We start from the raw sequence: 23,606 nt of genomic DNA, 5'->3' as shown, positions 1-23,606 counted from the left end.
AGAGAGTCACGGCCTCTTTCGGATTAGAGATGCCTACAAGCTATTGGCAGGGTCCAATGTCATTAACTTCCCGAAAAAGGGCATTTGGGTGGATAAGGTCCCAACCAAAGTTGCTTTTTTTGCGTGGGAGGCGTCTTGGGAGAAAGTTTTAACTTTGGACAAGCTTCAAAGACGGGGATGGCAGTTTCCTAACAGGTGTTTTTTATGTGGTTGTGAAGAGGAAAATGTAAATCATATACTTTTACACTGTACAGTTGTAAGGGCTCTCTGGGAGATTGTCTTGGCCTTGTTTGGGGCTAATTGGGTGTTCCCAGAGAAAGTCAAAGATATGTTAGTCAGTTGGAGGGGCCCTTTTGTGGGGAGAAAGAGGAAAAGGATTTGGACTTCCATTCCGTTGTGTATTTTTTGGACGGTTTGGAAGGAGAGAAATAGATTAGCTTTCAGGGGGGGCTCTCTAGCTATTCAGAAGCTAAAGAATTCTTTTGTTTGTAACTTGTGGAGTTGGGCTAGAGTGTATATGGGAGAGGAGTCCTCTTCGCTTATAGGTTTTTTGGAATGGCTCGCCGCTCCTTAAGGGGTGGTGAGTGTTGGTTGTTGGTTTGGCTACTGTGTATACGTCCTGTATGCCTTGTGGCTTTTTGCTTCGTTTAATATATTTGCGCGCACTTATCAAAAAAAAAAAAAAATGCTAGGGTGGTGGACTAGTCAGACGCAAAGGTAAGGACGACAGCCTATTTGAATGTAAGGTTAGGAGGAGCTTCTTCAATTGGGAACTAGAGTTGTTGGAAGAGTTTTTATGCCTTTTTGAGCTTGGTATACATTTATGTCAACTCTGTTCATAAGCTAGCATTGCCTAAGAAAGAAATATTTTCAATTCATTCACACTACAAGTATTGTGTTCTAAAGTTGCTTTGTCCTTCCTAACTAGAAAGATCTGAGCTTCTAAGGTGTCATCCATGATTAGCTTTTCTTATTTAAGAGGCAGCTTGGGAAAAATTCTCACAATTAATCATCCAATGAAAAGAGGCTGGACTTTGGAGAATAGGTGTGAGCAACAAGAAGAATCAGCTAATCATTTTCTAATTCATTGTGATTAGCCGTCAAGTTTCTTGTCTTTTGTGTTTTCTTTATTTGGGGGTGGCACAGAATCCTTCCATGGAAAGTTTGTGATATCCTTTGTGGATGGCATGTTAAATTTATTGGTCAAAGAAGGAAGTTGGTACAGAAAGGGACCCATTTATGCTTTGTTCTGGACCATTGGGAAAGAAATGAATAGAAGAGATTTTGAAGGTTTTGAGTCATCTCAGTTGGCAGCTAAAGACACTTCCAAAGTTTTGCTTGCTTGGTTGAGCTACTATAGGGCAGAAATCAACTACTTATTACTTGATTTTGTAGATAGTTTGAGCATGAGTTGGGTAGTGTTTTTTGGTTTTTCCCTTTTTTTAGTGTGCCTTGTATACCTCCTATGTGCTAGGGTTGTGGCCCTTTTTTGTTAGGCACCTTCCCAAATTATCCTAATTTCTTATCAAAAACACATATAGAAAAAAAAGACCCAAGCAAAACTAAATAATAATAACCAAGTCAACTAAAATAATAAAGAAAACAGAAAACCCAAGAAGGTAAAAGTTTTCTCTGGAAATTTGTTAAGTCAAAGACATTTAAATTGATGAGCCTAACTGACTTCCAAGAAATTTACTGACAGCAAAAGCTGCTCAAAATCAAAGAATGTAATTAACATATGCTAGTGAATATCAACTCAAATCTTGGTTTATGGTAAACAATGTTAACCCATATTCCAACAGCTCCTGCCCACTCATCCTCATCTTAGTGGGAAGCCATTTGAAAGTTAACCCAAAAAAAAAAGGGAAGAAAGAAGCTAAGGAACCTTCAAAAAGTTAAAAAAAGAAAAAATAGAATATACACAACTCAGACAAAACTTAGCATAGCCATACACTCACATCATAGGTAAGCAAGTAAAACATCATTCTTTTTACACAACCACACAGATAAAGACAGCTGAGATAGTGTAACAACTATAAATAGGAAAAATAGTAATGCCAAAGCAATTAAACACATCAAATAGGAATGATAACCACAATGAAATTCCTTCAAAATTTTATTCGATATGGTAATGAAAAAGTGAGGCGCTTTGGCGGCCATGTCATCACCAGTTTAAGTTGCATAGTAATCTTATCCAAAGAGAAATAGCAGTTCACAATTTCCTGAAATTATTACAATGAAACAAGCACTCACATTGAACTGAGCATCTAGATCAGCCTGCCCTTCAATAATTTCAATGAGTTCTTGGACACGCTCAGGTGGAGCTTTCTCCCCAAATAGAGTCAAACTTCTTAAGAAATCCATGAACATTTTAAATTCTGCTCCAGTTACATCTTCTAGGCTCTGCAATATTCAATCAAATTATCTTGCATCTCTCTATTAAAATAATGCAATTAGTATAGAGATTTTATTATTTATATGTGCTATCAAACACAAGAAAATTATTGACAAAATTTAAAACAATCAGATCACAAACATACTTTTTTAATCAAATTCGTTATATGCCGTTCCATTTGTTCCTGAGGCTTCAAGAGTTCAGCTTTAAGAGGAAAAACCTGTCAATGCAAGCAGTTAATCTTTAGTTCCACAAAGAAAATGATAGTGAAAGCTACAGGGACTACGAGTTGGTTTTCTTACTTTATCTCTAATAAAATTTAGAACCTTCTCACGAAGGTTTTCATCTGTGCTTGGATCATCAACAGTCATGATGTGCTTAAATAAGCCTGTCAAAGAAGCTGCATAAACAACTTTTAAGTATACCAAGACGATGAGCTACACACAAAAAATAAAACAGAATAGAATATGAACACTACAAGCTACAATATATATATATATATATATATATATATATATATATATATATATATATATAATAAAAATACTACACAACATATAGATAAGCACAGTGTGATATGAAAGTAGTATGAATTGACTTCCAAGGATATTTCCACATAATGTCACCATTCATGTACATTGGACAAAGGAGGGCCCTATTGAGTGCTAAAAGATATCTAACGCCCAAGCCACCCTTCCTTTTATCCAAACAAACAATCACCTACCTTACTAAGTGGGGCCTTTGAGCAAGACCACCCCTGCTCCAAAGAAAGTCTCTCTAAGTATGCTCTAACCTCAATCTGACCGACCTTAGCATGCACAACAAGGACACAAAGTAAATAGTCATACTAGAAAGGGTGCTATGAATCAAAGTAATTCTCCGGTTTTTAGAGATATATTGTCCTTCCCATATGGTCAACCATTTGTGGAGCCTCTCCTCCACCCCATCCCAAATTGTCATGGATTTAAATGGGCACCCAAATAAGAGGAAGGGAGAAAGCCCACCTTACAACTAAACTCTAAGGTAAAGTCATCTAAGTTTTCCACCCTTTCCATTAGTAGTAACTCGCTTTTATCCAAATTGATCCTTAACCTTAAAATGGCCTTGAGCCATATTAACAACCTACTTAAATAAGTCATAATCCTATGAACCCCCATAGAAAACGAGAGTATCATCAGCAAACAGATGGGAGATTGGAACCCCTATGTCACCCTTTCCCCTCACCCGACAACCTAACAAAAAACCACTACTCATAACCCTCTTTAGAAGACAACTAAGAGTCTCCATAGCAATCAAGAAAAAATAGGGCGAGAAAATATCCTCTTGCCTCAAATCCCAAGAGCTTTGAAAAAAGCCAAACGGAGTGTCATTGACAAGGACAAAGAACTTTACTGTAGAAATGCATCACTTTATCCAACCAATCCACCTCTCCCTAAAACCCATCTTTTGCAAGACAAAAGGTGTGTTGGTTGGAGACAAAGAGTGGAACTTGCTCTAGTAGGTCCCTTTACTCTAACCTAGAGGAGGGGAGATCAGAGCTCTTCCAAGCAGGTATTGTATGGAATGTTTGGGTTATATCTAAAGTGAGGTTTTTCACTTAGGAGGTGACTTGGAGAAAAGTTTTGACTCTTGATCAACTACAGTAGGGAGGTTAGTCTTTGGCTAATAGATGTTTCCTATGCCATACGAGGAGTCAATTGGTCACTAGCAAGACGAGAGTGTTGTGGCAGCTTTTGTTCTCTCTTTTAGGTTTTTCAGGGGTGATTCACTCTATCAGAGAGACTCTGATTGGTTCACATAGCTCTTTTGTTGGGAGGAAGCAGAAAAAGGTTTGGGGAGCTACTCCTTTATGCCTTTTTTGGATAATTTGGAAAGAGAAAAACAGAAGATCATTTGAGAATATGGAGCTCTTTGATCATAGATTGAAAGTCTTGTTTCTGTATATCTTGTTTTCTTGGTCCAAATTGTTTATAGGAGAAAAATCATTGTCCTTACTTGATTTCATTGATTGGATGGGCTCGATTTGAGGGAGAAGAGTACTTTTTGTTTTTCCACCCCTTTTTTGGGCGCTTTTTAGCTATCGTTGTATACACCATATGTACTTTGGTGCTTCTCAATACTATTTTTTTTTTTTATGAGAAACAACAATGTAGTATATTAAATAAGGATTAAAAGGTACAAAGGAAGGATGAAAAATCCTCCCAAAACAAAGAATGAAACAAATGGGACCTCCAAAATACGAAGTAAATCTATACACCATATGAAAAGTACACAAAACAACCTCTCCTTACTAGCCCACACCATTGAACCTACACACCAACAACCAATTAAGTTGAATCACATTAAAGGGAATGCCTTTAAAAGTTGTAGTGCAAAAAACCCTGTTGAATATAATGTATTTATAGTATATTATCTTTCCTTGTTAATATAGGTCACATGTATGGTAGTTAGGACTCCTAGCCTTGTATATATATATATATATATATCTCAATTGTAAGTGCACTTTTTACATGAATGAGAATTAAGGTTTTTCTCCTTTCTCTCTCTCTCAACATGGTATCAAAGCCAAAGGAGAAAACCTAATCTTTTTTTCGGTTTAGCCGTGTAATCAATTCCGGCAAACCGTCCAGTGACCGTGTTTCACTCCGGTCCCCTCATTCTCTTCCCGAACCACTCCGGACAACCTCATCGCCGTCGGATCTCCACCACGCCGGCAACCTTTTCCGGCGAAATTTTTCGGCGACCTATTTTCCGGGAAACAACCACATATTCCGAAACGCCGGAGGCTGATCTACACACCAATGGAAACCCCACCAGAAATTGGCATCTCACGCGCCCCCACGCGCCGCTCTTCTCCTCCAGACTGTCACCCACGCGCCGGCGAGTGACGGCGCGTGGCTCACTTTCCGGCCACTTCCGACACCTCTCCAGGCTCGTCCGGCGCCGTCTTGGCCTTCTAGCCCTCCGGCAGTCCTCCCCGAGCCCTGCATCTCCATTTTTTTCCCTGTTTTTGGCTTTCTTGCCATTCCGGCCACCTCCGACAGGGCTCCCCCCCATCTCCGCGGCTTGGGTGTTGCTTCTCTTCCTCTCTAGGGCTCTCTTCGATCCAAATACGTGAATATGACCACCAAAAATCAGATCTTTACCTCTGTTATCTCTGGATCTCCTATGATTACCTTAGAGAAATTGGTTGGCAGTGAGAATTATCTCTCCTGGTCTGCCTCTGTTGAACTTTGGTTCATGGGTCAAGGTTATGAGGATCACTTGGTTACCCAGGAGGCAGATATCCCTGAGGTTGACCGCGTACAGTGGAGGAAGATAGATGCACAGTTATGTAATGTATTATGGCAATCGGTTGATCCCAAGATTCTTCTTCATCTTCAGGCCTATAAAACTTGTTTTCAATTTTGGACTCAGGCCAAAGGATTATACACGAATGATATCCAGCGTCTTTATAAGGTGGCTTCTGCTATTGTCCATATCAGCCAACAAGACTTGGATCTATCTACTTATATTGGTCAGATTGCCTCTCTTAAGGAGGAGTTCTTGACTGTGATGCCTCTTACTCCTGATGTTGGGGCTCAACAAACACAGCTTGACAAGTTCTTCATGGTCCTTACTCTTATTGGCCTCCGTCCGGATCTTGAGCCTATTCGTGATCAGATTCTTGGTAGTTCATCAGTTCCGTCCTTGGATGATGTGTTTGCTCGCCTCCTCCGTATCTCGTCCACTCAAACTTTGCCATCTGATAGCGCTTCAGATTCTTCTGTGTTAGTTTCTCAAACTACCTCTCGAGGAGGACGCAGTGGTACTCGAGGTAGAGGTCAACGTCCTCATTGCACCTATTGCAATAAACTTGGCCACACTCGCGATCGTTGCTATCAGTTACATGGAAGACCTCCTCGCACTGCCCATATGGCCCAGTCCTCTGATTCTCCGCTGCCTCAGCCTCCGAGCTCCTCCGCATCTCAGACATCTCAGGCTTCTATTGCCTCTGTTGCCCAGCCTGGTAATGCCTCTGCCTGCCTTACCCACACATCTTCTTTTGGACCCTAGATTCTAGATTCTGGAGCATCTGATCATCTATCTGGTAATAAGGATCTTTTCTCCTCTATTACTACTAACTCTGCTTTACCTACTGTTACCTTAGCTAATGGTTCTCAAACTGTGGCTAAAGGTATTGGTTTGGCCCTTCCTCTGCCTTCTCTACCTCTCACTTCTGTCCTTTATACTCCTGAATGTCCTTTTAATCTTATTTCCATCAGCAAAATCACTCGTACTCTTAATTGCTCTATTACCTTTTCTGATAAATTTGTGACCTTGCAGGACCGGAGTACGGGGAAGACGATTGGCATAGGACGTAAGTCTCAAGGCCTCTATCACCTCACCTCATATTCATCTCCTGCAGTTTGCATTTCCACTGATGCTCCTCTCCTCATTCACAATCGTCTGGGCCACCCTAGTCTCTCCAAGTTCCAGAAGATGGTTCCTCGTTTTTCCACTTTGTCCTCACTTCCGTGTGAGTCATGTCAGCTTGGGAAACATACTTGTGTCTCGTTCCCAAAGCGTTTGAATAATCGGGCAAAGTCTCCTTTTGAGCTTGTCCACACTGATGTTTGGGGTCCTTGCCGGACTGCGTCTACTTTAGGATTTTAGTATTTTGTCACTTTCATTGATGACTATTCTCGATGTACTTGGTTATTTTTAATGAAAAATCGAGCTGAGTTATTCTCTATTTTCCAGAAATTTTATATTGAAATCCAAACCCAGTTCAATATTTCTATTCGTGTGTTACGCAGTGACAATGCCAGGGAATATTTTTCAGCCCAATTTACTTCGTTTATGTCTCATCATGGGATTCTTCATCAGTCTTCTTGTGCTCATACTCCTCAACAAAATGGGGTAGCTGAACGCAAGAATCGACATCTTGTTGAGACAGCTCGTACTCTCCTCCTCCATAGTAACGTTCCTTTTCGTTTTTGGGGGGATGCTATTCTTACCGCTTGTTATTTGATTAATCGTATGCCCTCCTCTGTCTTACACGATCAGATTCCTCACTCCCTTCTCTTCCTTGACCAACCACTTTATTTCCTTCCTCCTCGTGTCTTTGGTTGTACTTGCTTTGTTCATATTCTCACTCCTGGACAGGACAAGCTTTCTACCAAAGCCATGAAGTGCCTCTTCTTGGGATATTCCAGACTTCAGAAGGGTTATCGTTGTTATTCCCTTGAGACTCATCGATACTTTATCTCCGCTGATGTCACCTTCTTTGAGGACTCACCATTCTTTTCCACCACTTCTGAGTCTCTTCCTGTTTCTGAAGTCTTGCCCATTCCCATTGTCTCCCCACCTGATGCTATGCCCCCTCGACCACTTCAGGTTTATCATCGTCGCCCTCGTGTCGTTGTTCCTCTCCCTTTTCCTGAAGCACCTGCTGACTCACTTCCTATCCCTTCGGCTTCACCTGCCCCGGCTCTGCCTTCTCCTAATGACTTACCCATTGCTGTTCGGAAAGGTACTCGCTCTACTCGTAATCCTCATCCTATTTACAATTTTTTGAGTTATCATCGATTATCTTCACCCTATTCTGCTTTTGTTTCTGCTATATCATCTGTTTCTCTTCCAAAGAGCACCCATGAAGCTCTTTCCCATCCAGGCTGGCGACAGGCAATGGTGGATGAAATGGCTGCTCTGCACTCTAATGGCACTTGGGATCTTGTTGTTTTACCCTCTGGTAAATCTACAGTTGGTTGTCGTTGGGTCTATGCAGTTAAGGTTGGTCCTGATGGTCAGGTTGATCGCCTTAAGGCCCGCTTAGTTGCTAAAGGCTATACTCAAGTTTATGGTTCTGATTATGGTGACACATTCTCCCCTGTTGCCAAGATTGCTTCTGTCCGCTTGCTTCTCTCCATGGTTGCTATGTGTTCTTGGCCTCTTTATCAGTTGAATATTAAAAATGTCTTCCTTCATGGTGATCTTGCCGAGGAAGTTTATATGGAGCAACCTCCTGGTTTTGTTGCTCAGGGGGAGTCTGGTTTAGTGTGCAGGTTACGCCGTTCTCTATATGGCTTGAAACAATCTCCTCGAGCATGGTTTAGTCGTTTTAGTTCTGTTGTTCAAGAGTTTGGCATGCTTCGCAGTACAGCAGACCATTCAGTTTTTTATCATCATAACTCCTTGGGGCAGTGTATTTATCTGGTTGTTTATGTGGACGACATCGTCATTACAGGCAGTGATCAGGATGGTATTCAGAAACTAAAGCAACATCTTTTTACCCACTTTCAGACCAAAGACTTGGGAAAACTCAAGTATTTCTTGGGAATTGAGATAGCTCAATCCAGTTCTGGTGTGGTCCTTTCCCAAAGGAAGTATGCTTTAGACATCCTGGAAGAAACCGGTATGTTAGATTGTAAACCGGTAGACACACCTATGGATCCGAATGTCAAACTTGTACCAGGACAGGGGGAGCCTTTAGGAGACCCCGGGAGATATCGACGGCTCGTAGGTAAATTGAACTATCTCACCATTACTCGTCCAGACATTTCTTTTCCTGTGAGTGTTGTTAGTCAATTCCTACACTCACCATGTGATAGCCATTGGGATGTCGTAATCCGCATTCTTCGATATATCAAAAGTACACCAAGCCAAGGTGTATTGTACGAGAACAGAGGTCATACTCAAGTTGTTGGTTACACAGATGCAGATTGGGCTGGCTCACCCACAGATAGACGTTCCACTTCAGGGTACTGTGTTTTTATTGGAGGTAATCTAATATCTTGGAAGAGTAAGAAACAAGATGTAGTGGCCAGATCTAGCGTTGAAGCCGAGTATCGAGCTATGGCTTTGGCAACATGTGAACTCATATGGTTGAGACATCTTCTTCGGGAGTTGAGATTTGGAAAGGATGAACAGATGAAACTCATCTGTGATAACCAGGCTGCATTACATATTGCATCCAATCCAGTCTTTCATGAAAGGACCAAGCATATTGAAGTTGACTGTCATTTCATTAGAGAGAAGATCGCATCAGGATGTGTTGCTACAAGTTTTGTTAATTCAAATGATCAACTAGCAGACATCTTCACTAAATCTCTCAGAGGTCCTAGGATTAAATATATTTGTAACAAGCATGGTGCATATGACGTATATGCTCCAGCTTGAGGGGGAGTGTTGAATATAATGTATTTATAGTATATTACCTTTCCTTGTTAATATAGGTCACATGTATGGTAGTTAGGACTCCTAGCCTTGTATATATATATATATCTCTCAATTGAAAATATGTGGCTCAAAGCTGAAGGGTTCCAAGAGCTGATAAAGGGGTGGTGGCAAGGGATAGTGGTTAGTGGAAGGCCAAGTTACAGATTGGCGACTAAGCTGAAGGGGTTGAAACAAAATTTAAAAACATGGAATAAGGAGGTTTTTGGAAGATTGGAGAAAAACAAAGCCGAAGCCCTTCAGCAAGTGGAGTGTTGGGATTCAGTGGAAGAAGTGAGGAGTTTAACAGAGGTGGAGCTAAACCAAAAGAAGGAAGCTAAGGAGAGTTATGCAAAGTGGGTGTCAATGGAAGAAGTGCACTGGAGGCAGCTGTCTAGGGAATTATGGCTAAGGGAAGGGGATAGGAACACGGGGTTCTTCCACCGCATGGCCAATGCCCACAGGAGAGTCAATGCCATGACCAAAATTAAGATAAATGGGGCGAGATTCACAGAGGATCAAGATATGAGGGAAGGAATAGCAAATGCGTATCAGCAGCTCCTCTCGGAAAACCCGGACTGGAAGGCGGATATAGGGGGCCTTCTTTTGAACCAGATCAGTCCCGCAGAAGCGGAAGGAATTGAGGTTCCGTTCTCTGAGACTGAAATCTACACTGCTTTAATGGGAATGAATAGGGACAAAGCCCCGGGCCCGGACGGATTCACAGTGGCCTTTTGGCAAAATAGTTGGGAGATTGTCAAGGAGGACATGCTGGGGTTATTCAAGGAGTTCCATGATCAGAACTCTTTCATTAAGAGTCTGAATCATACATTTTTGGTGTTGATTCCAAAGAAAGGGGGGGTGCAGGACTTAGGTGATTACAGGCCAATCAGCTTGCTTGGGGGCCTTTATAAACTATTGGTTAAGGTGCTGGCCAATAGGCTCAAGAAAGTTATAGGCAAGGTCATATCTCCTGATCAGAATGCTTTCATCAAAGGGAGACAGATTCTTGATGGCTCCCTAATCGCAAATGAGGTGATTGATGCTTGGCAAAAGAGGGGAGAGAAAGGTATAGTTTGTAAATTGGACATTGAGAAGGCGTATGATAGCATCAATTGGCAATTCTTGCTAAAGGTCATGCAAAAGATGGGTTTTGGGTCAAAATGGATAGGATGGATGTGGAATTACATCTCCACTGTCAAATACTCAGTGCTGGTGAACGGGGTCCCAGCTGGTTTTTTCTCAAGCACAAAAGGGTTAAGGCAAGGGGACCCCCTTTCCCTCTACTTATTTATCATGGGCATGGAAGTACTAAGTGTGCTCATCACTAGGGCTGCTGAAGGGGGTTTCATCCAGGGCTGCAGAATTTGGAGAGGTCGAGAGCAGGCTGTCAAAATTACTCACCTTCTATTCGCGGACGACACAATTGTTTTTTGTGAAGCCAAGAAAGAGGCTCTTCTGTATTTGGGCTAGGTCCTTTTTTGGTTTGAAGCAGCCTCTGGGTTAAAGATTAATTTGGACAAAAGCATGGTAATTCCGATAGGGGAGGTGGATGGGGTGCTGGATATGGCGGCTGAAATTGGGTGCAGGGTGGGGCAGCTCCCTACTGTTTACTTGGGACTGCCCCTTGGGGCACCAAATAGGGTTGTCTCCGTTTGGGATGGGGTGGAGGAGAGAATGAGGAGAAGGCTCACCCTTTGGAAACGTCAATATCTATCCAAAGGTGGGAGAATCACTCTTATAAAGAGTACGTTGGCCAGCATTCCCTTATATCAAATGTCGGTTTTCCGTATGCCTAAATCAGTGGCAAGAAGGATCGAAAAGCTCCAAAGAGATTTTTTGTGGGGCTGAGCCAATGGGGGGAGTAAGATTCATCTGGTTAAATGGGAGGCGGTGTGCGCGGATAAAGAAAAGGGAGGGTTGGGGCTAAGGAAAATTACTCTATTGAACAAAGCTCTCCTTGGCAAATGGATTTGGAGATTTGCGTGTGCTAAGGAGGAGCTTTGGAAAAAAGTGCTTGAGGCTAAGTACGGGAAAGAGGAGCTTGGGTGGAGGACAAGGAAGGCAAATGGGGCGTTCGGTGTTGGAGTGTGGAAGGAAATTCTAAAGGAATCCACTTGGTGCTGGGAAAATATGGGGTTTAAGGTGGGTAAAGGTAATAGAATAAGGTTTTGGACTGACCTTTGGTGCGGTAACAATGTGCTGTCCCAAGGCTTCCCGAATCTTTTCTCCATGACTGCCCATAAGAATGTCACAGTGGAGGAATGTTGGGATCAAAATATGGGTCAAGGAGGGTGGAACTTAGGGCTGTTAAGGGACTTGAATGATTGGGAGGTGGGTTTGGTGGGCAATCTCCTAGCTGTGTTGAGGGATTATAATGTTAATGTGGAAGACGATTCGGTTTTTTGGAAGAAGGGTGGGGAAGGGCTGTTTAAAGTCAAGTATGCGTATAATGTGTTGGTAAATTCTCAAGGGCTGGATTTCCCTCATAGCAATGTTTGGGTGGGCAAAGTCCCAACCAAAATTGCCTTTTTTGCTTGGGAAGCTACTTGGGGGAAGGTCCTCACATTGGATAGGCTGCAGAGAAGAGGGTGGCATTTACCTAATCGGTGTTTTTTGTGTGGATGCGAAGAGGAAACGATCAATCACATATTAATTCATTGTACAGTGGCAAAAGGGTTATGGAACATCATTCTTGCATTGTGTGGTGTACAGTGGGTCTTTCCAAATTCTGTAAAGGAGGTCCTTAGTAGTTGGAAAGGTTCTTTTGTGGGGAGGAAAAGAAAAGAAGTGTGGAAGTCCATTCCGTTATTCATTTTCTGGACTATATGGAAGGAGAGGAACAGGCTAGCTTTTAAAGGGGGGGTGTTGGCTTATCAGAAATTAAAAACATCGCTTGTATACATCATTTGGGGTTGGGCTAAAGTGTACATTGATATGGAGTCGAAATCCCTAATAGGTTTCTTGGAGTGGTTAGCCTCCAATTAGGGTTGGTTCGTGTTGTTTTTTTGTTTGAGGGTAGATAGTTTTGTATACTTCCTGTATGCCGTGAGGCTATTTGCCGTTTTATATATATCATTTGCTTATCAAAAAAAAAAATTGTAAGTGCACTTTTTACATGAATGAGAATTAAGGTTTTTCTCCTTTCTCTCTCTCTCAACAGACCCAAAAGGAAACAAAGAAATGAATGGCATCCCAAAGAACCTTTAAAGTCCTTATCGTATCCTCAAAAATTCTAGCATTTGTTTCCCACCATATTAAGGGAATGCGCTTTTCAATACTATTTGTTTTTTATCTATAACAAATTAAAAATTAAAAAAAAAAATTCATAAGCCTTCTTGATATCAAACTTGCAAAGAACATCACAATCATTACTTTTCAGCATCGAGTTGATGTCCTCGTTAGTAATCAACACTGTATCCAATATTTGTCTACCCTCCACAAAAGTATTTTGGGACTTGGAAACCACTTTATCCACCACCTTTGTTTAGTCTATTGGCTAACACTTAGGCCAACTACATATAAATACAACTCACCCACCAAACTAATAAGCCTAAAGTCTCTAAGATCTTCAGCTCCCCCTTTTTTTGGAATTAAAACCAAAAAAGTTACATTCAAGCTCTTTACAAATCTACCTTACTTGTGGAATTCTCTAAAAAACAAAAAAAAATCAAAAAGCAAAAAAAAAAAAAAAAAAAACTCATTATCTCTTCCTTCACAAAATCCCAACTAAACTATCATAACGCCATAGAGAAGCCATCCAAACTTGGTGTTTTGTCCCCACTAAGGTCTGAAAGGGCAAAGAAGATGACCTCAACTGAGAACAGCTCCTCCAACTTGCAACATCCTAATCTCTCAACCCATCAAAAGACAAGCCATTCATGCTAGGCCTCCAATCCCCAGGATCAATCAAAAGATTCCGAAAGGCCTAAACCACCCCATCCTTAATTTTATTCTCCTTTAAAAGCCAAGTTCCATTCATTTTAATTTTAGTCAAAAAAAATTCCTCCTATGAGTATTAACCATCTTGCAAAAAAAATAGTGTTTCTATCGCTCTCCTTTAACCACATTTCCTTTTATTTCTGTTTCCAGCAAATTTCCACCAAAAGGACCCATTTTTTGAAATCCTTCCTTACCTCTGTTCTAGTTTCTCCCTCCACCATCAAGACACTAAACCTCTCCTTTGAATCCCAAAAAGCCACCTATTATAGGGCCGTATCCTTTCTAACATCAACTTTGCTAAACGCTTCTTTGTTCCTAATTTTCAAGTTGTTCAAAGCTTTCAATTTTGCCGCCAAATAAAGCTAAGGGAGCCACTAAAATTAAACCCCCACCACCAGCTTTTCAGCAACTCTTTGAAAGCCACATGTTTTCTCATTTGAAAGGAGTGAGGCCTCTCCTCAAACCTCCCCCTCATCCAATAAAATGGGGAATAATCAAACACTGATCTAGGTAAAACACACTGCACAACCTCACTGAAGTGATATTTGTAATCCTCAGAAACCAAGAAACAGTCCAAAAGCTAAGTATCCTAAACTGGACTAGACGACAATGGATTTGTCTCAAAGGTAATTTTCTACTACTTAAAAGTCTGTACTTTTAGTTTAGTTCTTTGATTTAATAAGTATTATGCTAGGATTCTTACCTTTATTATCTTATTTCCTTTTGCTTATTACCTTAAAAAAATAAAAAAATAAAAATAAAGCCTTTTATTTCTTATCTATTTTGTATCTTTTTCCTTTCTATGGAGTCATTGCATAGTCCTTGATTTGGGTTTTTATTCCTATTGAGTGCACCAAGGCTAGAAAAAAAATTGGTAATAGTTGAAGTATTGCAGGTTTTATATCAGCATTACCTTCTCTTTTTTTCTTTTTTCTTTTTTTTTTTTTTTTGATAGGCATCAGCATTACCTTTTCTTATAAATTTTTCTTGTTTCCAAAAATTTTTCCAACCTTTGTTTTCAATAGACACGAAGGTCACTGAGTTAGAACAATCCCATCTGCCCCTTTAGGGAGATGTACAAACCCTTACAACCACTATGACAACTCTATATTCCGATATGATATATGTGAAAGATATTGTGACCAAACTTGCTGTGGACCTGGGCCATTTGTCGAAAGACCTTGAATCACAAGGGGGAAACAGTAAATGAACCTACACTAAGACAAAACTCTAGTCAATCCCCAAATGATAGGAGACTTAAGATTTCCCAAGTAGGTCTAATACCTACAACCATAGGAAAACCGCCCATGAACAAAAAATCTAATCAATGGTAGAACCTTACATGAGATTAACAATGTATGTGAGGATGAAGCCTTTGGAGCTCCAATGCTTATCGATGGAGACAGAAGAAAGTGTAGGCCACAATTTGTCAATGATGGTCCTAGGAATACCTTTAGGCATTGAGAGCCTCAGGATAGATACCCTCATCAACAACATCGAACTTTACCTCAATACCATTATGGTTGATCCTGGTATATGCAAGGATGAAAAATATGGAAAATATTGGTGAAATTTCAAAGAAATATCGGATGCTGCTGGAAACTGGTATGATATTTCAATGGAAAAATCCATTATGTTGAATTTTTGTTGATTTTCCCCGATATTTCAGGATTTCCCCAGATTTTTCAATGTGGAAGTCAACCAGCAGTCAAACCCCAAAAATTTCCACACTTAGCTAAGACTTGAACCCCTGGTCCCCCGCATCCTTCAGCACAATAAAAGAGGCATCAACCACTTGGGCTAATGTACCTAAGTGATTTACTTGCTTAACTATAGATATATATTAAAGTTGTTTTCTCTTATTTTAATAAAAAAAGAAATTCTAGAAATGAATATATTTTTAATTCTTTCCTAGCAAATAAAAAATATTAAAATAAAATTTTAGTAATAAATTAATTGTAATTATATAATATTCAAATCTTATTTCACTAATTTTAAAATATAAAAACCATTATCATAGTTTTGCCTTTATTTCTTTTACATATTAATTAAATACAAGAGAAATATAAATTTGATAATAAGATTATAAATATTTTTATAAAATTATACATATATTACAATTTCTTTTGTATCTTTGAACATATCCAAATTAGATAAATATCTATAAAATGTCTTTTCAAGTTCTCTATATTATTACTAAATATCAAAAAATTATACATATATTATTTTTTTCACAAAGACAACTTCAATATGTATTATTGTTTCTTTTATCACTTTTTTGAGTTTTTACCAACATTTTTATGAGTTTTCATCAATTTTTGTCCTACCAATATTTTTTGTGAAAATTTTCAATGATATTTTTCGATATATCCATAAAATCCAACTATTGATATATCCGTTAAAACCAATATTTTCATCATTGGGTATATCCATGATGAGGTAGGTGATATTACTAGGAGGGTCAAGGTAGAGGCACCAAAATTTGATGGTACATTAGACCCAAATATGTTTTCTTGATCGATTAGCCAATCTTCAAGATTATTTTGATTGGGTATGGAATGACTAAACCTATTGGCAATCAATCTTATGCGACATCGACCCTATCTATGTGTGAAAGAGAGTATAGGGGAGAAAATAGAATAGAAGATAGATGCCCAAGTAAATATGAATATTATTGATAAAAAAAAATTCAAAAATAAACAAAAAATAAAATTTGCAGTAGTTTACACCACTAGATCTATTTATAGATAGACAGCCCTAACTCTATTAGGAAACTGATTTTAATAATCCTAACTCTAATAAAACTTTATTACTAACTAATATTGACCCTAAAATAAATAACAAATAACTCTGAAATAAATAGTAAATAATAAAATCCATCACTTTCGATATTTTTGTCTAACATAAGTACTTAATTTGAAAATTGTATCTCCATCATTTGTTCTACGTCACACACTACTGCCAACATTATGTAACTTGATAAATACGAATTCACATACTGCAAATTAGCCATAGTTCAAAAGGGTCAATGAAGGACAGTCTTTCTGATCAAAGTCCAGTGATAATAGGGTGGATCATATTAGTCTCAATCATAATTCATTCAAATTTTGGATAGAATATATCTTTCATAGCTACATTATATAATATGCATATAGATATAGTCCCACAATGTTCTTGATAATGCAAATTACCTTTCACATCCTGCCTCAACAATGACAGAAGAGCCTTATGCACCGCATCACGCTCCACGTTTTCTTCTAGAAGCATTAATAAAATTCAAAATAAAAAATCCACAATAGAGAAGGGAAATATCCCCAACCACACAACCTTAACATTTAATTTACCAGCTGTAAGTAGTTGCGCAAGAATGTCCACAATTTTGGAAACATATTCTGGAGTATCCTTGCAAAAAAGGGGAAGTCCACGAATTGCTTGTACTCGAACCTGTACACATAAATGAACAATGAAAATTCAAGACTTGAAAAGAATAGAAAGTAAAGAGAGGTAGAGGGTGTATGGTTGATCATAGAAGCATAACAAGTGAAAACAAGGATAACAAACTAACTTATCTAACAGGAAAATGCAAGAATGACTTGCTTAAAACATGTTATATTAACTACCCAAGACCATGACAACATTTAATAGTAGGTAACCTTTAAGCTCAATTAAGTAAGACGAAAAAGAGGAACAGAAATAATGAGAATCAGCAAAACCAACAAAACATGTGATCCTTTTCTGATAAGGAATATTATTCTGTTAAAGTTCCAAACAAGGGCACAAACCAAGTATGTAGGGAGTATAAAAGGACTCAGAAAAGGCAAAAGAAATATAATAACACTGAAAAAAACGAAACTAAACTACACAGTACATAAAATCTGCAAACCCCACCAAGGGAAGTTCATTCCCTGAGATCCAAAGATTCAATAAAGGTATACACCTTATTTAAGCTTGGACAAAGACAAATACCATTCCAGTCCTCTCATTCCAAGGAAGCCAAAGAAGGCATAACGGAGCCACCGCAATATATCCCTGTCATGTCACCCAAAGAACTAGTGTCTTCAGCACTAGTGATATCATGCAATTAGGAATTTAGAATTATGGCCAGGCAGATCCAAGTGTAGCCATATCCAACTTTCCAAAACCCAATCGAATAATTTGTATAAAGGCCTTTTGTAGAGATTCATAGATGACACAGTTCATCACATGGTAATAATGTTTACTCAGAGTCCAAACAGGTTGGCCAGGTCTCCTTGTATTGTGGTAAAGTTTCATCTTTTTTTATCAGCTTTTTGTAACTATGGGGAGGACTCTTCATCCTTCTCATGCACTTTTATTTATTTTTAATACAATTCTGTTTCCAATAAAAATAATAATAATAAACTTTACTCAGTGTAAACTGGTCCACAAATAATTGTCTACGATACTCCTACTCTTAATTAATTCTCTCTAAAGAGATCTTCAATTGAAAATGTGTACCTAAAACCCTAGAGAATTAATTTAATTAACCTTCCTTTAAACAACAATGTTTAAATATAAAAATATATCTTTTTCTCTACAAAACATAAATAAATTATTGATTACATTTTTTTTTTAAAAAAAATACATTGCTTAATCAGTCCAAAAAAGTGGGTCAATTGATCTACTTTTAAGAACTATTTTTTTCAGAAAATATAGAGCTCAATCATTCAGCTAGTGGAGCTCGATTGATCGGCTCATTGAGATATATATTTTGTTTTCAAAACATTTTTACTCCAGCCAGCCAACCACATTTCAATGCAAAAAATCAAAAAAAAAAAAAAAAAAGTTTTATACCATCGTTTCAAACCCCAAGAAAAAAAACCTACCAAACAAATTTTCTATGTACAGTTACCATATGTTATCTACGTCCTGAAACCAACCATAACCAAACACAAATAACATGCAAATAATGCCATTATCTAAATCATAAGGAAAAACAATGTCTTCATGCATGCAATGAATGCCATTATATATTTAAACCAACAAATTCCACTATCCCTATATATATCTTATGAAACAAACTATGCAAATGCATCATAAAATTTCAAATTATATGCTAATGTAATTTTCTCAAAATTCAGATTTTTAATGCATCAGAATATATTAAATGGTAATGCTCAATGCATGGAAAAATCCCCAATTTTCATCTTATAATCCTTGCTGACAACAAACAACCTGACACTGAAAATGCAATTAAGTTTCTGAACTTCACTAAAAAGGATCACGGATTGAATGCAGAAGGCTATCTAACTATCTGAAAACACAACTGTGGACTGAAATTGTCGATACCAATAAAACACTCCTTAACGGTTGGCCCTGATTCTAGTGTGTTTAATCCAAGACTGATATGCATACCTATGTTAAACACACAAAATCCAAAACTTATATCTGTACCAACTTAAACGATACATGTGCATGCACCTGCCATAGCTTAGCACCCACTACTCACAATCCTATTCAGTTATCCCCATGTCTAGATTGTTGACAGAGAAATCCATTATTCGCTTGTCATTCCAGTCATCAAATGTATGGACCAATTACTACAAGGAGCTAGTGGTAGTCTCTTAATAACTCTCATTTGCAGTTGTCTCCCATCTCAGGTTCATCCATGAATGTTTGAACCTTAGTGAAGCATCCAATCATTAGCAACAAAACATGGAAGCTTTCTTGGATTTCAGTAAGGGATTTGCATTCTAGGCAATGAAACATCATATTTTGTTGTTTGACCTTCTGCTGAGAGCTGATTGAGAAACCATTTCACTTGAGGCAACATTCTTTAGAAGTATGAGAGGATCTTTTCTCTTAAAAGGGCAAGTTTCTGAGGGTAGAATGGTGACTTTTATCAAAATTCCCTTTTATTCCTTATTTATAATATTTTATTTTATTTTTATAGATAAACACAGATATATTAAAGGGCAAAAAGGCCACAAAGCACACAGGGATTCCTTATTTATAATATCATCCTTTAGGATCAAGGAATTGAGAAAGTTGTTCAAAATCTTCCTCTGGAGAGAAATTATGGAAGGTTCTGAACATCAAGTGGCATTGTGGGCAAAGGTTCATGACACGAAATATGGGATGAAAAATAATAAATTATGTCTATTAGATTGACTATACGCACAGTTTATATAGGAGATTACAAGAGACATAATAAGAAACTAACTTATTCCTAAACTAACTTATTCCTAAATAATAAAACTATTTATTTACAGAAATAGGAAACTAATAAAACTATTTATTTACAGAAATAGGAAACTAATATAATAGGAAAATAATTCTCCTATTCTATTTACAGCTCAACAGTTCAGTCCCAAGGCAGAGGGAGCTTTCCATATCAGAGAACTTTTGTAGACAGCCTTTAGGATCAAGGAATTGAGAAAGTGGTTCAAAATCTTCCTCTGGAGAGCCATTATGGAAGGTTCTGAACGTCAAGTGGCATTGTGGGCAGAGGGAGCTTTCCATATCAGAGAACTTTTGTAACACAAACACAGACACACACACACAGACACAGAGAGAGAAAGACACACACACACAGGAGGAGCCTCAATACACACACGCACACAGAGGAGAAGCCTCAATACACACACACACACAGGAAGAGGAGGAGGAGGAAAGAGATGGGGAGCCTCAATTCAGCTCTATCTTTCCATTTAATATTACGCCTTTTAGGGAATTCCACTGAGGGTTTTCCTCTAAATAAAATAGCTCAAGTGGTGGAGCTTTCATGCTAGATATGGGAGTTCCCATGAGGGAAACAGAAAGATGCTATGTCTCGCTTTAGTCATTCACTAATTTGGTTCCTCGTTTATCCATCCCTAGCTTGCAAGTAGGTTAAAAATCTGCTTCTCATCAGTGACCCTTTTCAATTTTGGGCTAATCAAGGCAGACTAACCCAAGGACAGATTGCACTGTAATCATCAATTCCCCGAATAAAACTAAAAGGGCATAGTGGAAAGAGGAGAACGCCAAAGTTCTTACTTAGAGGGAGCAAACTGGATGATTTTCAATCTCCCGCACTTCTTTAACAATTGACACCCAGTTTGCGTGAAGGACATTGCTCCAAACTGTGCATCATGAAAATGGTATAGGAACTCAATTATCCTACTCTTCCAGGGTTCGGTCTCAAAACCCTAAAAGCACTGAAAGCTTTGGGATTTTCTATAGTCATGGAAGAAGGCCGAAGTGTAAGGTGAACTGTTATTATTTTTCTTTTCCTTTAATCATCCTCGAGAGCAACCGATACCAGCTCAACAGGTACTTAGTGATATCCTACTGGCTAATGCGCGACAATAAACCAGGCATGTCATATTCATATTGGTATATTCACCCTTTCGAACAGCTAACCCTACACAACCCCCTTTAATCTTAATTTTTTATCCTAGTTGACTATAATTTTTCCACACAAGACCCCTATTTTCATTTCTATTTCCTCCTTTTTATGAGTAAGCAAGCATACCCCAAGCTCTTCTTCCTCGCACAAATCCAGATGCGAATCCACGGCAGCGTCCGAAAGGTCCGGGAAAAACTTGAAGAACCGCGGAATCAGCTGAGCCGCCAATTGCTTCGCCTTTATACTCCCTTTCGCCGCAGCAATAATCCCCCGGTAGTCCTCAACATTCTACAAATCCAAGCAAGACCTCAATCAGCCAAAATCCAAAACCCCAGAAACCCAAAGCAAAATCCCAACAAAATTGAGAATTGCAGACCTGGGATTTGTCCTTGGCCTCGTTGAGCCGCTCCCCGTACTCGTATAGCTTCTCTATGTCCTTGGCATCTTCTGATGCGTCAGCCATTCCGAATTTTATTGAAGAAAGGCGGAAAAGGGATTGAAAAAGAGGGGAGGAAAGAGTACGAAAATTTGAGGGTTTTTGGTGGGGTTTTACGGGGTTATGAAATTGAGAGGACAGGATTGGTGGGTTTAGGGCAGGGTGAAGAGAGACTTAGAAGCTTTGCATGGGTATTAAGGGACAAATTGAAAGACTGTGGGGAGAGGAAAGGGGGAGAATAGGGCTCAGATGTTTTGCTCCTATCTTAGGTCGTCTTGGTCCTTGTACCCGTTGCATATAAGATTTGTTTTCTTTTTATCCCAATTAAGCCTGATTTGAATGAGACAGTAACGCCGGATTAATAATCCAACGTCTCTTATTAACTTAGTCTATGATTGATATTTTTTTCAAATTAAAGCTAAGCTCTATTCATTACTAGTTGATTATAGATCGGTTGTTTGTCAATTAAGGAAGGGCCTTTTTTTTTTTCATCTACTTACTGTTTTGTATATTTTTATTAAAAGCTCCTACTGACTTTTAATGCAATTATTTGTATATAATTTTATCGTTCTAATGCAATCCCTTTAATTACTTATACCAAAAAAGAAAATTATTAATTAATCATATATTTAAAAAATAAACTATATTTTTTTAAAACTCTTGATTTTTGACTTGTCAAACACAACCGTCCTAAAAAATCACATATTTTACATGACAATTATCATACATTCAAATGTTTTAATTTAATATATATATATAATGTAAAAATTATAAAAATAAACAAAGAAAAACTATGAATAGGGTGTTGACAAGAATGGTGAAGATTAGGTGATGGGTAATAAAGAGGTTTATTTTTATATTTTATTTGATTAAATTTATGTTGAATTTTAACACCATTAAAAAGATTTCTATTGTAATTGTGAGGGATATGAGATTTTTCAGTTGAAGAACGCATCTTAACTTAATTTTAAAGACAATTAATTTGAATTTAATCTTGAAAATAATGTTAATGTTGAGAAATATCAATAAATATAATTAGAGTTATGAATAATAACAGGGCAAGTTGCCCACCCTAACTTGTCCTATTTATTTAAAGTAATTTTTATACCTATAATAATAAATAAATAAAATGGGGCGCGGTCTTGTAATACTTGTTTGTTTTAAAAATGGTATATATAAATTTTTTAATTATATTAAAAATAAATACATTTTATAAATAAATAAATAATTACAATTTTTTATAACTTAATTTATTAAAAATTAAAATTTTAGTATTTTATATGTGTTTAAAATGGGGAAATTAAAAAAGTTGAATTAAATTATTTTTAAAAATTAATCATATGCATAAGTAAGACCGGACAATACCTAAACCTATCCTAAATTCATAAAAAAAAATAAAAAAATCTCAAGCTCAACCCTTACTTGTTTATTTCAATTTCAATATGTTAAGTAATTAACTTCCTAATTGATGCGATATCTCAAATTAACGTTTTTATGAGATTCTTATTGTATTTGATAGGATTGTAAAACCAATTAAACACTCATTTATACTTCAACACAGACAAGATTGATTTTAATAACATTTGTAATTGTTTACTTTAAACAAATTATTTCATAGGATTGTGGAACCAATAAAACACTCGCTTATACTTCAACATTACGAAAATATTGATTCTCTTACCATTTATAATTGTTAATTGTTCACCACGCACATATAGATATCATATATTCTACCTATCAAAAAAATAAATATCATCTACTTTGAACAAATGGGTTTAGAGTGACACTCAATTTCTTGTAGATTTCGTCTTCAAGAATCATAGCAAACAAGTCATTACAAATGGTATTAGAAATTTGTCCTCTAACAAGAATGATGTTAGGAATTTATCCCTCGGGTGGGGGATCTCATAGCGTAGATGCAATAAAGTTGAAGTTTGGTATTTACCAAGCTAAGGTGGTGATCCTTCATTCAAGCTTCCGTTTCAAAATAAAAAGAATAGTGTACTTTCAAATTTTGGTGTAGAAATCCAGAAGAAATCAAATGACGGAATAACTTCAGTATGTCCTGAATCTGCAGTTCCATTAATATATAGTCATTTATCACACTGAATTAGATGTTTGCTTTTAGGTTCAGCCATGACAAATGACTTGCAGTTCCTGGGATAAGCTCATTATGCATCACAAAAAGAACTGGTCAGCATAATACAATCTGCAAACAGCTCTAAGTTGATCATTTCTTATGATCTCATCTTCAGGAAAAGAGAGAGAGAGAGAGAGAGAGAGAGAGA

At 37.9% G+C, this 23,606-nt stretch overlaps 1 protein-coding gene across 2 annotated transcripts in view; it reads right to left on the bottom strand.

Annotated features, from left to right (window-relative positions):
• Nucleotides 1-21,625, bottom strand: part of LOC100248777 (apoptosis inhibitor 5-like protein API5) — a 47,633-nt gene extending 26,008 nt beyond the window's left edge. The window contains exons 1-7 of one of the 2 annotated variants that reach the window (XM_002272666.5): nucleotides 21,259-21,625; nucleotides 21,009-21,170; nucleotides 16,879-16,978; nucleotides 16,726-16,791; nucleotides 2,698-2,795; nucleotides 2,541-2,615; nucleotides 2,254-2,403 (exon numbers count right to left, since the gene is read on the bottom strand). In XM_002272666.5, the coding sequence (XP_002272702.2) occupies nucleotides 2,254-2,403; nucleotides 2,541-2,615; nucleotides 2,698-2,795; nucleotides 16,726-16,791; nucleotides 16,879-16,978; nucleotides 21,009-21,170; nucleotides 21,259-21,345 (738 nt within the window). In that variant the 5' untranslated portion in view covers nucleotides 21,346-21,625. The remainder of the gene's footprint in view (nucleotides 1-2,253; nucleotides 2,404-2,540; nucleotides 2,616-2,697; nucleotides 2,796-16,725; nucleotides 16,792-16,878; nucleotides 16,979-21,008; nucleotides 21,171-21,258) is intronic. The other variant, XM_010657181.3, reaches the window with a different exon arrangement.
• Between the last annotated feature and the right edge of the window lie 1,981 nt (nucleotides 21,626-23,606).

Source organism: Vitis vinifera, chromosome 10 (genome assembly GCF_030704535.1).
Source record: "Vitis vinifera cultivar Pinot Noir 40024 chromosome 10, ASM3070453v1".
NCBI classification, from domain to species: domain Eukaryota; kingdom Viridiplantae; phylum Streptophyta; class Magnoliopsida; order Vitales; family Vitaceae; genus Vitis; species Vitis vinifera.
The sequence above is the reverse complement of the archived record's forward strand: the minus strand, read 5'-3'. Positions and strand labels throughout refer to the sequence as shown.